Source organism: Lutjanus erythropterus, chromosome 12, assembly GCF_056507025.1.
Source record: "Lutjanus erythropterus isolate fLutEry1 chromosome 12, fLutEry1.hap2, whole genome shotgun sequence".
Lineage (NCBI taxonomy): Eukaryota > Metazoa > Chordata > Actinopteri > Lutjaniformes > Lutjanidae > Lutjanus > Lutjanus erythropterus.
The window spans coordinates 19,764,236-19,778,313 of record NC_139328.1 but is presented as its reverse complement, the minus strand read 5'-3'; the positions used below and the strand labels follow the sequence as shown (position 1 = coordinate 19,778,313).

General features: G+C 42.3%; 1 protein-coding gene across 12 annotated transcripts in view; it reads right to left on the bottom strand.

The window, feature by feature from the left end:
* Nucleotides 1-14,078, bottom strand: part of LOC146317890 (receptor-type tyrosine-protein phosphatase F) — a 220,428-nt gene that overhangs the window by 31,392 nt on the left and 174,958 nt on the right. For 7 of the 12 annotated variants that reach the window (XM_084731743.1, XM_084731742.1, XM_084731745.1 and 4 more), the window contains 4 exons: nucleotides 12,058-12,212; nucleotides 7,822-7,934; nucleotides 4,393-4,425; nucleotides 2,949-3,046 (listed from right to left, as the gene is read on the bottom strand). In XM_084731743.1, the coding sequence (XP_084587869.1) occupies nucleotides 2,949-3,046; nucleotides 4,393-4,425; nucleotides 7,822-7,934; nucleotides 12,058-12,212 (399 nt within the window). The remainder of the gene's footprint in view (nucleotides 1-2,948; nucleotides 3,047-4,392; nucleotides 4,426-7,821; nucleotides 7,935-12,057; nucleotides 12,213-14,078) is intronic. The other 5 variants (XM_084731747.1, XM_084731753.1, XM_084731749.1 and 2 more) reach the window with 1 other exon arrangement.

Genomic DNA, 14,078 nt, shown 5'->3' with positions numbered 1-14,078 from the left:
ATACTTTTTTATATGTTTTAGTCTACCCTACCTAGCGCCCTTCCATTCTGCTGTACTGCTACTAGCTTAAAAATACATGTGAAGTTCGCAGACATAGTAGCTAAATTTGTCCTTTTTTTAAGCAGATATCTTAGTTACAACAAGCAAAGCAGCTTTGTGCTGATATTTGTGGTAAAAATTCAGTTTAGGATGCCGCATGATCGCTAAAATGCATTAACATTTGCTCTACTTGGCTGTCTAACTCAATAGGGACTAGAGATTGTCTCTGAGTTGTTTCTAGGTCGTTACTAAGAGTCGGCCTACTTGCTGAAGTAGTAAACTAGGTTTCATTACATAGGACTTCAACTGACGTGACTGACTCACAATGTGAATAAATTTCGATTGCACCTTTTATTTTGTTGGTAAGCGCAGTACATTGTACAGTGGCTTTACCAGCAATTCAGTGATGCAGTCAAGACTGAGATATTTGCCATCATTGCCCCTTCCCTGCAGAATTCTTTTGAAGTGTTGCCACAGGATTATTTTTTTGTCCACTGGTTGAGTGGACCTATTTTGGATGCAAATTACATTTGAATTATATCTATAAATACACATCCCTATGAAAAAATAAAATAATTTATTCATACCTAAATCCTACCAAATCGACAGCATGTAAACACACACACACACACACACACACACACACACACACACACACACACACACACACACACACACACACACACACACCAGGCACAAGTCACACACAGCAACATAAACACACATAAATATGTTGAGCCTATGCTCTCCGCCTGTTGGTGTCAGTTTTATTGGCCTTTGGACTGGTTTTGGGCTGGTAGTGATCTGCCATTGGGCTGGTTTTGTTATACAGACCTGGCAACCCTGGCGCTTGCACACCCTCTCAGTAATATTGCTTAAATCAACACCACTCTACAGTTTAATAGTTCACAAAAACTTAACACTAACCCTCTTAAAGGTAGGATTTATTGCATGACTGTTGTATTAGACTGGATTAGTTTCAGCTGCGAGTACAGTTGGGAAAAAATCATGACCGAAATCTGAATGAATAAGGTCTTACTCACATAAGACAAAGTGCACAAATAAAAAAAGTGTGATAATCTAAGCACCATATGGTTCTAAATGATTTTTTTCATACCTTCAATACCACTGGGTAGATGATAGGACAGTTATATAAGGCTATGAAATAGATGTTATTTTCACAGTAAACAATGGACAGGGCAGATCGGTTATAAAACATTGACAGAAGTTTGGGCTTGTAGTGATGCTTGGGGAAAGGTCGTGAGGTCACCAAAATAAATTTGTTGTTTCTCTCTGTGAGAAATTGCACAGAAAGTCTCATGCTGGAGCAACATATGCTGGTCACAGACACAAACAGACAGAGGCAATCCTGTAACCTTTTAAGTGAAGGTAAAAAAAAAATAAAAAATAGACAAAAAAAGATCTTCAATCATTCCAACAGCCTTGTTGGATCCGTCAACGTGAGGAATAGAGCTGATTAGACAAAACAGATCGAACAATCAGAACGAATAAATAAAAGACAGCTGTTGTTTTTTTTTTCTGTATTCAAGGATGCCTCTCCTCTTCATCTGGCCTTGCTTCGTCCCCCAAACCAACTATGTGCCACTTTAAATGCAAATTTGGTCCCCCCTTTTTTTGGAGGAAGAACACTGACAAGAGATAATCCCTCACCGAGTTGCATCGGAGAGACTGCCGCCTGCAAAATAACATTCTTAGGGGAAACATCAAGACGCGCACAGATTGCTTAAGCAACTCGCCACCTGCTAGTTTTGTGAAAAAGCATCTCGCAGTATTTAATGTAAGTGTTGGTTTCCTGGTGGGACTGGTAATAGAGTTGTAAAAATGACTGAAGAATGTCTGTGAAAGAAGTCTTCCATAATCCATTAGAATACATGCATATGGGATCAAAGAGGCATAAACAGAAAACTTCCTCCCAGACACCATAACAAAAGAAATACATTATATGGTATGAAAGAGAGGGGAGCACACTGATACAGCATTAGCTTGGCTCTCAGTGCTCCTTGCACATTTTCCTTTTTAAAATTCCAGAATTTTCCAGACTTCTCATTAGATTTTTCCAACCATATTTGACATCTAGCTTTCTTTTTCCATTTGGAATCCTTAACCAACCAGGCTTTATATTTAGTGATCGTCCTGCCCTCGGAAAACTTTCATTTACCGCTGCATTGTACACAGAAAGTAGGATTACGCTGCACTGTCAAAGATCTCTGTCTGAAAAGGAAGTTAAAAAAGGGGGCTGCAAATACTTATAATTTAGTAATAAATTAATAAATCATTTAATTTACGTTTACATTTACATCTATGCAGACTTATTTCCATGTCAGTGGAAATAACAATAAATGCAGCCATAAAGGTCTAGTTTCCTTACACAGAAAAGAAAGTCTGTTTACTCTTCTGATACCTACATCACCACATAACTCATAAACAGGGCTTTCCACAAGGATATGGAGCAGCCAGCCAGAGGGAAAAAGTGGTCACCTAAGGGAGTCCGGGGGCATGCCCCTGCAGAGAAAAATGCTGGCCATAAAAGCCCTCTGGCACATTCTAATGCCACTGTTCAATCATATACACTGATGTTATTATATTTAAAAACAACATCAGTGTTGCAGGACATTTTAAACTATAAAAGTACGGTGTGAGCCTGAGGTATAGCCCACAGTTTTTGTTACTTTGACATTACCTGTCTTATTCTGTGTTTGCAACTTGTCTCACAAATGCTGTAAAATGTGCAATGTAAATAAAGATAGTTCATCCATTCATTCATTAAGCTCATAAACATCTGTGGAGCATATATGGAAAATCCAGCACTTTTAGTGGACCAGTGTTTTCTGGTGATTACTGAAGTAGTAGTGCTACAATCAAACTCCATACTTTTCCATACCCCTTACCTCATACTCCTGGGAGAAGCGTAGGCCATCGTTAGCCTTCAATCGCTCTATGTGGTCAGCCAGGTCAACGACAGGAATGGGCGGGTGCTCCCTCATTCCTGGGAGAGGAAGAGGAGGAGAAGACAAAAACGAGTGAGATCTGGCTGTTCCCACATCAGATGTGCACATCAACTTACACGAACACTGGTTGGACCACAGGGTGAGTGAAGCTGCCGGTAGGACCATGAGGTGGCTGTGTAACGGTGAGGAGAGTGCACTTTGTTCAACAATGCATGAAGAGAAGGAGAGAAGAGTTGAAACAGGCTGGTGACATTTGGTGACATTTGGTGATATCGTCATGCTAAGTGAGGAGGAGGACGGAGGTGGGGGGAGGGGGGGGCTGGCACGGCAATGCACATGAGTGACTGGGTGAGCATGCTCCTGGAAGGAAGCAGGAGGCAGACATCTCTCTGACTCCACAACGCTCAATTGGTGGCAGAGGTGGGATCAGAGCAAGAACCCACAAGTCTCTACAAATCAGTCACACTGTCACTTCCCAGGGAGGAAAAAAACTGACTGGTCACCAGCCAAAACTCATTTCTTTGAAAATCTCTTTCCCAACAATAGACTATCTTTCGGCCCAGCCTGGAGCGCTTGGGCTGGATTAATTTCAAACAACCCCCCTGCCGCTCTCTAGATTTCTCATCGCCGGGTTATTGGATGATTTATTGCTAATCTACCGACACAAATTCCCCCTGTGCCTCTGAACTTGGCAAGGCTCTGTGCTTAAACGGATTGCTGGGAACTTGCCTTATGTGTTAAAAGTTAACTGTATGCGACGCATGAAGAAGCTCTGAAGTTATACAGGGAGCATCATTAACCTTACATATAGCCTTGAAGCCGCACAGAGATCAGAAAGTCACTTTAAAAAGGTATACATATTAACATTATTGCCTTTGACTGAGCGTATCTGTAAGATCATGGGTCATGCTTTCAGATGAGCGACTGCTGCAAGCTCATTATTGCTGTAATGCTAATGGCTAATGGCCAGTAACTATGGCCACTGCACAAGATGAGATCTGACCAATTACACTAATTTAATACTATCACACACAGCGCCCTCAGCTTGTGTTTTTGCGTGTTCAGCCAGGTCTTTTACAGCCATGTTGTTGGGTAAATGGAGAGTGAAGCCATTGATAACAAGGCTAATGTACAGCAAGTGTAACTGTCCGCACTGCTCAACAGTCCATGAAACCATCTAGTCCCTCTGCTTCCGCACCAAAAAGGTGTTGTGGGAAGTTCACAGCCGAGAGAGGACATTGCTGCATCCTTGGAGGGCCAGAGGCGACAAGCTTGTGGGCTTGTTGATGTCTGTCAGGATTGCAACGAGGGAGAAATGGGATCGGGAGTGAGAAAAGAGGCTGCATGTGTGGGAAATACACAATAGGTGAGAGATCGGACTAACTTGGAGTGTTGGGGCAGCGATGAGAGCTGGGACCTGTGGAGAGAGGAGAGTGAAGGAGGGAGGAAGAAGAACACTCAATCAATGGAGATGGCTCAGGATCACACCAGGGCCAAACAGTATCCGCAAATAACCTTTTGAGCTATCTGGAGTGCTCAACGGGTGGTGTTTGCCCTCTCTGGACAATTCAAGTAGTGTAGTTTAGGCTGTTAAACACGAGTGCATACAAAGCTCGACTTTACAATAATCCCCTATGACTGCTCATTGTAAACTGCACTACTGAATGAAGGGCATTACATGTATTATCTTAAGTGTTAAAGGACCAATGCGTAGGATTTAGTGGTGTCTTGCAGTTAGCTTGCAAACTGCAAACACCCTGCATCACCCTTCCCTTCCAAGTGTGGAGGAAAACCTACAGTGGCCATGAAACTCGCAAAAGGCTGTATCTAGAGCCAGTGATTGGTGTGTCAATTCTGAGTTACTGTGGAGACATGATGGTACAACGTGGCGGCCTATATGGAGGAGGACCCAACTTTATATGTTCCAGGCTTTAGCACCAGTTCTATTGAAGCTATTGAGATGCCAATCATGTGATAAACAAATGACAAACAAATGCTATTCTCTCAAGTGTGTTCTTTCATTTTTAAAGAAGCATTTCTTCATCAAAGGTCATATAATATAGATATGTTGGGTTTTAGTGTGCATAACTATTAATCACCCCTAAGCTTCAAAAGAACTGGCACCCAAATCTGGCACCAAATAGAAAAAGTTCACAATGATGCAATGGCCCTTCCTTCTTTTTTAGTTTCCTTGAGAAGCAGAAGTCAGTCTGTAGACTTTGGTGAATATTTACAACAGTTTGGGTAACAATTTTACCATCTTAAGATTGGTGAACCAGGTGGTTTGTTTAAAACTACATAACTGTCTGCTTTGCACCATTTTAACAATGTTAGCAGATATCAGCAATTAACTTGGTGAATGCAATCTTATTATCACACAATGACGCCAAAAAATACAACCCCACTTATCTTATGCTCCTCTATGACTACTTACTATAAACTACAGTCCTCTGTAAAAGGCACTACATACAAGTGATCTCAGTTAAGTATTTGCAAATACTATCTGAACCAGGTCTGCCAAGGATAAACCAGGTCATTTACTCATAGAACCATATGCCTGCTGCTGGAGTACCATAAGGTACAGGCGAGGTCTGTTTAACAAACCAACATGCTCGAGACATGAGCTGCAATCGGCTGGACCACTTAACAACAATCAGAATCAGAGCAGGAATGTTCACCTGCTGTGGGTGAATCAAAGGGAGAAAGAGCGGGAGGACGGAGGAACGGGGCTATTCAATATTCACTCTGCTCAGCCTTGGATTCTCACGTTTTCATGAGCTAGACGCAGCCTTGGTGATTTTTGATAATCACCACTCTTGAAGCAAAACAGCGAGGTGGAAAGGAACGAAAGAAGGAGATAAATGTTGACGTACGGAGAGAAGGAGAGTAAGGGACAGAGAGCGAGAGAAAGAAAGAGAGATTACCCTACAGGGGGAAATGGAAGACAAAAGAGGAAAGAGGTGGAGTGGGAGGATGGGAGAACAGGGCTCTTTTAGAGCAGCAGTACTGCTTAATTCCTCTGCAGGGGTTCAAAGGGGCTGTGTGTGTGTATGTGTGTGTGTACGGCGAATGGGATCTTTAATAACCTGTGAGAGGGGATACACACACACACACACACACACACACACACACACACACACACACACAGAAAACACATGGAAACGTGCACGGACGCGCGTGCAATAGGGTTGACATTTTCTCTCAGCTCCATTGTTCCCTCCGCCTGGCTCACCTTCACATCAGAGGCAGCAGGACTCATTACCAGCTAGGGGGAATGAAAGGAGCTCATGGAGGGAGGTGGAGGAGGAGTGAGGACCAGGGGAGGAGGGAGGAGATCAGGAGGAAAAAGGAAGAAGGCTGATGCTGAGGCGGGCACCCTGACACAACCCCCCGCCAACTCCCCCCCAACATCACCACCGCACGTGGATGGAATCTGAATTCACTCAGTCTCCCTCCACTGATACCGTCCAGAGCTGGGTATGATGGCGAACATGATTTGTTTATTTTCTCTTATTGACCAATTTGTCTTTTTGTGGGAACTGGTCAGATTTACAGCCTGAGGACAAATAACAATATAAACAGGACACATGAATTTCACAGCAACACCTGCTACAAAGCACTAACAAACAAGAGATCCATCAAAAGAACAGGAAGGCAGGCGTTCATTGCAGAAGAAGATTACTTCTGGAAATGCTGTTTAGTTTAGTTGAAGAAAAAAACAATCATTCCAAAATGCAGTGTTCACGATTTGAGACGAAAAAGGCGAAAATAAAAGATATTAAGGAACACTACTGAAGGTATGTGTCACCTTTGGATATTTTTTTTCAGCGAAGATAGAATCATCTGATGAATTTCAGGGAGGGTTTTCATTTTGGAATGAACCCTCTCATGAAGCAGAACTTAGTTTTTATTCATTTCTTTACAAAAAAGTTGACTGAATATGTACTGTTTTCCAGCCCTGATTAAATTCACACCCTTAGTACTATACCAACTTATCAAACTTGCACAGTACAACAAACTTTTAACAGTTTACGACAAAGCAGGTCCATGATTGCAAGTAGAGGTCCATTTCATGCCATATCACAGTAGCTACTGATTGGTTACCTAGTAAGTTAGCATTTTGCTAAGATTAACCAAATTAAACTTTCATACTGTGTTGATTTCAGAAGCCCCTGTGAACAAATGCAGTAGTATTTCCACAGAATTATTATTGAACCCAAATTTACTGGAAATAGAGTTACTGTATCATTACTACTGACATAAATAAATATGGAAGACAGGACAGCTCCCCAAAAGTGAAGCCAAAACATGCTGATCACCCGCCTGGTGGCTGGCTGCGGAATAGCTCATAAATCCCACTGCCTCCATGTTAGCAGATGGGACATGAACCAAACTAAAACATCAAAGTACATGTCAAATATTTTTTTCCCAAAGATGGGTTTCCTCATTTTAGGTAGTTCTTATCGCACTGATGATTGTTCAAGTATACAATTATTGATAAATTTGGTTTTATTTAGTTATTAAACACTATAAAAAAAAGGGGGCTTCATGTCATGATTGACAGCTGAGACCGCGGTTCCAACCCTGATCATGACTGCACAGATATTTTGGCCTCATTTTTGTATAGTGAGAGAAAGAAGAGATGCATAAAATCATACCACTATCAAGTCATCAGCTTGGGAATCTTTCCCATTTCTACCACCCCATCCCTTACAGATGAATGTAGCAGAAGTTAATTTCTCAAGGGCTGAGTGAAAGCAGAGCAATCTTTACCATGTATAGCATGTATGATAGTTAGGCTGTGTTTTATCACCTGGGGTCTGGTAGTTGAGTCTTCTCATTTCCACAGGGTCTGAGGAGTTTGCCAGCAGAGAGTCTTTCACCCCACCTGAGTGCTCATCTTTGGGTAAGGGCGATGCACGTTTCCTGAGGTGGCAGAAACAGACAGGAAGGCGTTAACCACATCATGCTGAGACCACCTACACACTTAATAGAGGAGCTGTAACGTAGCCATTAAATCCTCAAGCTAACTGCAAGTGGAAATGACAGGATGATTAAGAATGACATCAGTGTTTCTACTCTATGGTTAGAAAAAAGGACTGAAGGAAATGCACACATATTCGCTGTGTTGCACACTTGATGAGGTTAATGGCATAGTTAATGGCTCTCAAAACTATTTCTGAGGACCAGAATTTCAAGAGACAGTAGGTACCAGGGCATTACCCCCATTAGTTTGCCAACTGGAGTTTAATGTGTTTGAAGAAACGCCATCATTTTCCTGGAGTGGGCTAGGTTGGGTTTGTTTGCCGCTGGATAGGTGACAGCTGCTGTGTGGGTATGTGTACACGAGCATGTGTGTTTGTGTGTAGCAAAGATTTAAATGTGTGATTTTTGCTGCTGTGTGTGTGTGCTAACAACACATTGTGTTTACTGGCTTTCCAGATTGAGAGGAAAACAGGCGGATGCTGTAATTAGCTCATCAGCTGGGTGGCACAACACTGGGTAATTAGACCAGTTCGGCAGCACCTGCGCTGCCAGGCCCAGCTAGCTGAGGCTAGCACAGCACAGAACAGAACAGAACAGCGCAGCTCGGACTGGCTCAGCTCACTCGACCGTGGCGTTGTCCATCAGGCGGAGAAAGGAACAGAAAACGCAGCCTGCCTGTATTCTAATGTTCAGACAGCCAGCATCTGTTGACATACGCACACAAACAGGCACACAGATGTACGCTTTCCCACCTCTCTCAGTTTCACAACTACACACATTTGCACAGATACAGCTGCAGACTCACAAGCCTTCTGACTGCAAATGGAAATGGGCGGAAGGAAGCATCAGGGCGCCCTGTGGAAATTTCACATCTCATTGCACTCCATTTGCAAGTGGTGAGCGTGGGTTTTAGGCAGGAGCAGGGCCTTCTGTTGATGCCTGCCGTGGTAAGAATACATAAAGCTGGCAGTGCATACACAGCCTTAACCCGGTCCACCTCAGCCACTGGGGCATGGGCCTCACAGCCACCTGTTATCTTATGCTGCAGGGGCTTAAGCTAATGCTAGCAGCGTGACGGCTAATCTACGACAAGCATCTTTTCCTCTCCAGCCGAGAGCTGAGCCAGACTGTATCCGGTTTTCCCAGAGATCGCTGCTGGTGTTGGTGCTGGGCTGAGCTGGGCTGGGGGAGGGGGTGAAAGGAGTTGGGCATCTGCGATCTGTTCTCCACACCCCCCATCTCTCCCCCTGACCCAATCAGATACCAATCTACATGACACTTTAGTACTGGGCTAAAGTAAACATGGCAGCAATCTCAATGGGGTTATTCATCTCAGGCTCAAAGTGAGGGTTAAGACGTGTGAGAGTGTAAGAATACACACATTTATACACACATATGCAGTGTGAGTGTGTGTGCAGTACAGAGTGCGCTTAATGAGGGTAGAACAGGGCCCTTTGTTGAGACTCCTGCCACGAGGAAGCAGGGGAGAGGGGGGAAAAAGTGGAGGAATGGGTCTCGGTGGAAAATGTCAGCTTAAAAGATGGGAACATTTCTTTTTCAGCAGTTTCCCTGTCTGGCATTTACTTCACAATGGCCCATTCAACAGCAGGTGATGCCTTGGCATATTCAGATGGGGCCAATCCTGAAGGGGCACGCTGACACTGGCTGGATAATGAAACACAGCACGGAGACAAACCATGGCAGACAGGACGATCTGAGGAGGAGCACTGGCGCTAGATGTGGAACATGCACTGTACACGGAAGTGACCTGGGGGTTCCCTTGACCCCAGTTATCAAGGGCTGCGAAGTCTGCTGCTTCTCATGTCTCAGAAGTCATGTCAAAGTGAACAAATCAGATTAGACGCACCAATTCAAACATGATTCCTGCTTTTATTTCTGGATTTTTTTGTGTGTAATGTCGATTGGATCTGAGAAGAAGCTGACTCTGCAACCCTGAAGAGCTGATGAACACCACCAATTACACAATACAAATGAAAGGGACAAGGGTGACATGAAGTTTTGACTGATTTCAGTGACAGTACCCACCTTTCCTGTTTGCTGCATTCACAGAGGGCAAAAAGAAGGAGGGGGTATTAATAGGTAATTGTTATCCATATGGATCTCTAACTTTTTAAAGGAGAAATCTGTAATATATTTACTGTAATAAATCATAAAAATAAGCATGATATGTCATCGGAGATTAAGGAAAGTTGAAATACTCGCTTCTGTGAAAACCGCTGCAGTGTCCTCCTTTGAAATTTCTATGTCCGACCTGTAACTTGTGTAATAGTTTGCCTGTTTCACATTAATTAGAGCTCATCTTAATGTTGAATGTTCACAAAATGATAAAGTGTCTATTTATGAGTCATAAGAAATCATCAAGAATCTTGTAGGAGTAGATATTTATAATTACACTTGTTTTGCGCTCCTGCAATATTCCTGTATCCTGCCTGTGCTTCCTGGAGTCTGGGGAAGAGAAAGTGGGGGGAAACAACTTGCTTCAACCATAGACTGTATATTCAATAGGACTTCAACCTATTTGTTATACTGCCTATGGCTCCAATTCACTATCTGGACTGCTGTACTAATTTTTGCACACATAATTGTTACATATTGCTCTTTTAAAGTTTGTTCTAGCTCTGTACTGTTCTCAGGAAGCTAAATCCAGTTCTTCCAAAAGTGTAAACCACATCTTGAAAGCACAGCATAAAAAGTTATCTTAACATTCACTGGAGACTTTTGAGAATAACCTCATCATTGTTCGCTGCTTGTGTTGGTCTTGGCGAATATGCAGGTAGCAATAACAACCCGAGCTAGAGTGTGATTATTCCTTTGCACATTTACTGCCAGTCCACAGTGAAAAGGGCACACAGCCACCTCCCCACAGTCCCTCCTGTCGATCTGTGTCTATGTGGAGAAAGGGTTTCCAGACAGAGGATGTGCTACTCAGCAGCAAGCTGTCTCAAGGCCTATTATTAACTGGTCCCTTTCTTAGTCTGCTGGAGACGGCAGCCACACAGCAGCCTGCGAGGCTAAGGATGGCAGGTTGGAGAATAGGTATGATGTGAAATGTAGAATTTGTAATGGAGCCATCAGCAGAAGATAGGGAGGAGGGACTTCATCAGGAAGAAGCCAAGTGGGGTAAATAATGGCTAACAGGTAATAGATTCCCATCTAAATGGTGTTTTTATAGTGTCCAACCCACATTATCGTTATTATTATTGTCTCCTACAAATCATTGTTTAATACTAACAAGGTTAAAGACACTTAAACTGTCCAATAAACAGTAAACAAAATGAAAAAAAATGTTAATCACTGTTTCCAAGAGTCAAAGGTGACATACTAAACCAATTTTTACAAATATATAACATATAAAAACAGTAAATCCTCACATTTTAGAAGTAGAAACCAGAAAATGTTTGGCATCGTCGCCTGATAAATCACCTAAAATGATTAATCAATTATCCAAATAGTTGTTGACCAACTAAGCAACTAATCGTTGCAGCACTAGTCATTATCCATTCATCAGTACCTCAGCACCTTGTTGGCCTGTGTGTATCCACGGTGTGCTGCACAGGGGCAGCTGAAGTGCTTTTAAGAGGTATTGACGGAGCTTTTAGTTAAGCCCTCTGTTGCAGCCTTCTGTTTCTTATTTAAAATGACCAATGGTGTTGGCCAAAACACATTTTTCACTCCTAACTAAGGGTTTTGACAGCCAAGCTGTGCTTTCCATTAGGGAAGCAATGTCAGCTGCCATTTCAACTGACACTTCACATGGTGCTGTTAAAAACGGCCAACTGGGCCAAAATCTTTTGGGTGGAAATGAGGATTTTTCTGAAAGACAAATCAATGCGCATTTGGTTCCTTTCCCGTTACACTCTATATTATGGTAAGGAAATTGGATGTTACAGTTTGGTCTGTGAGCAGCCGGGGTGCAAGTGGCAGAGGGGAGCAAGTCTCATTACCATTCCTGATGCAACCAAAAGAAACCTACAATCACAAGTGTCACTGCGGTTCAACCTCACACAAACACAGAGAAGAATCACTGAGCTCAGCCACTTACTTCTTGAAGAGCAGGATAGCGATGACGATGATGATGATGAGGACCACAGCCAACACCGGGCCCATAACCCACAACATTTCAGGTTGCTCCATCCCTTGAGCCAAGCTTGTTTTCACCTGGATTGGGTCTGAGTAGGGACTGGCTGAAAATGTCATCTGTAAGAGAAAAGAAAAGAGGGAAAACACAGGTGCATGAGAGCCAAGTCACTATAGAGCTATAAGATACATTCAAGGATTTCCCTTCTTATCTAAATTTTAACATTCAATATAGACTTAAAATTGTAGAAGAACCACAAGAAGTTGGTCTAAGGCTGGGTTTCCACCACTGGGTTTCCCTGGGGCCTTTGGAGGAACTCCAAATTACAGGTGAGTTACATTAGAAAGCATACGACAGATGAACCAGCTTTATATGAAATTAAATTTGTTGTACAGTCACAAGGAAATATGACGTTTAAAAACAGACATCACTTTTTCATGTATTAGTGGACTACTGTGCTTAATCTTCACAGGACAACAAAAGACTGAAGGAACCTTTGAATGTCTTGAAAAGTAGTTCCTGGGAGTGAAAGTTACTTTCAGTGTGAACGTGGCTTAAAATCCACATCTAAGTATTTCTTCTGAACCTTTTCTGGGAGAAGAAGTGCAGGTTTTATTACTACATCAAAACCTCCAACAAACAGATTCAAGGTGTGGCTTTTTCATCATGCTAAGATTACAAAAGGATACATTTGTTGTCATAAAATTAAGAAGTGGCAAACAACAAGAGATAATGACAGACAAGTTAACAAGGTATTTTATTCTTACGATCTTTAACTTAAGTAAAAGTAGAAATACAATAGTCTAAAATGCTCTCTTACAAGTCCTGAATATAAAATGTTACTTAAGTGCAGAAGTATTATCAGCGAAATGTCTAATTATCTAAATCTACTTATGCAAAATGGCTCATTTCACATTTCATTATTACTATATAATGTGATATTCTGTTTTCATCATTGAAGAATATGTGTAAGAACATTTTAATTTTATGATTCATCAATGTGAAGCTATTTTCAGCTGTTCTGCACACTACTGTATAGATTAGTAATTCAATACAGCTTCACATCATACACGTTTTTAAAAAGAAAAGATGTGGAGTAAATAAATAATGTTTACCTCTGAAATGAAGTGAACTAGAAGTAATAAGTAGCATAAAATGAAAATATTTAAGTGAAGTACAAGTATGTCAAAATTGTACTTAAGTACAGTGCTTGAGTAAATGTACTTAGCTTCTTTCCACCTCTGCATTTATTACATAGTGTTTTCTGTAGCTAATGTAACAATGTTGGGAACAGTGAAACACTAAAATATAAACAGTATTAGCTACAGTAAGTCTACCTTGAAAAAGAGAGGGAATCAAAATATCTGAGTGCAGATTTCTTGTTTCAGGCACCCCGAGAATCAACTTATTTCATGCTAAATAAGAAGCCGTGGTTCAAGGATGCGGCAGAACAAGCCGTAAAGCTATCGACCTAACTCAAAAGACAGTTCCCCCAAAAACAATAACCATCTGGGTTAATGAAGTTATTATTATGTGTCTATTAAAGCATTGCATCATATTAGAGACGATGACAGAACAAGCTTAAGACAGGAGAGTGAGACAGAGAGGCAGGGATGAGTGTGCATGTCCCTTGGCCACGGAGATAAATGGGGGCACAGGAGAGGACTCATCTCTTCTTCATTAGTGTTCACACCGTGACGGAGGAGGTGGAGGAGGAGGAGGAGGAGGAAGAGGAGGAGGAGGTGATGGCGAGGGTGCGTTTCCACCTTGGTTGTAAATGAGACATCTCTGTGCTCTTCCGTCTTCAAATGACGGAGGGGAGGAGAGTAAGAGGTGGCAGGGATGGAGGGGTGTGTGAGAGAGGAGTGGGTGCACGTGGCGACGCAGTGTGGCGTTTAAAAAGTGTCTGAAAGAAGTCCGACTGCAGGAGAGGAAGGTGACAGATGAGAAAGAGAAAGAGGGAGGTGCCAGGCATCTGTCATTTG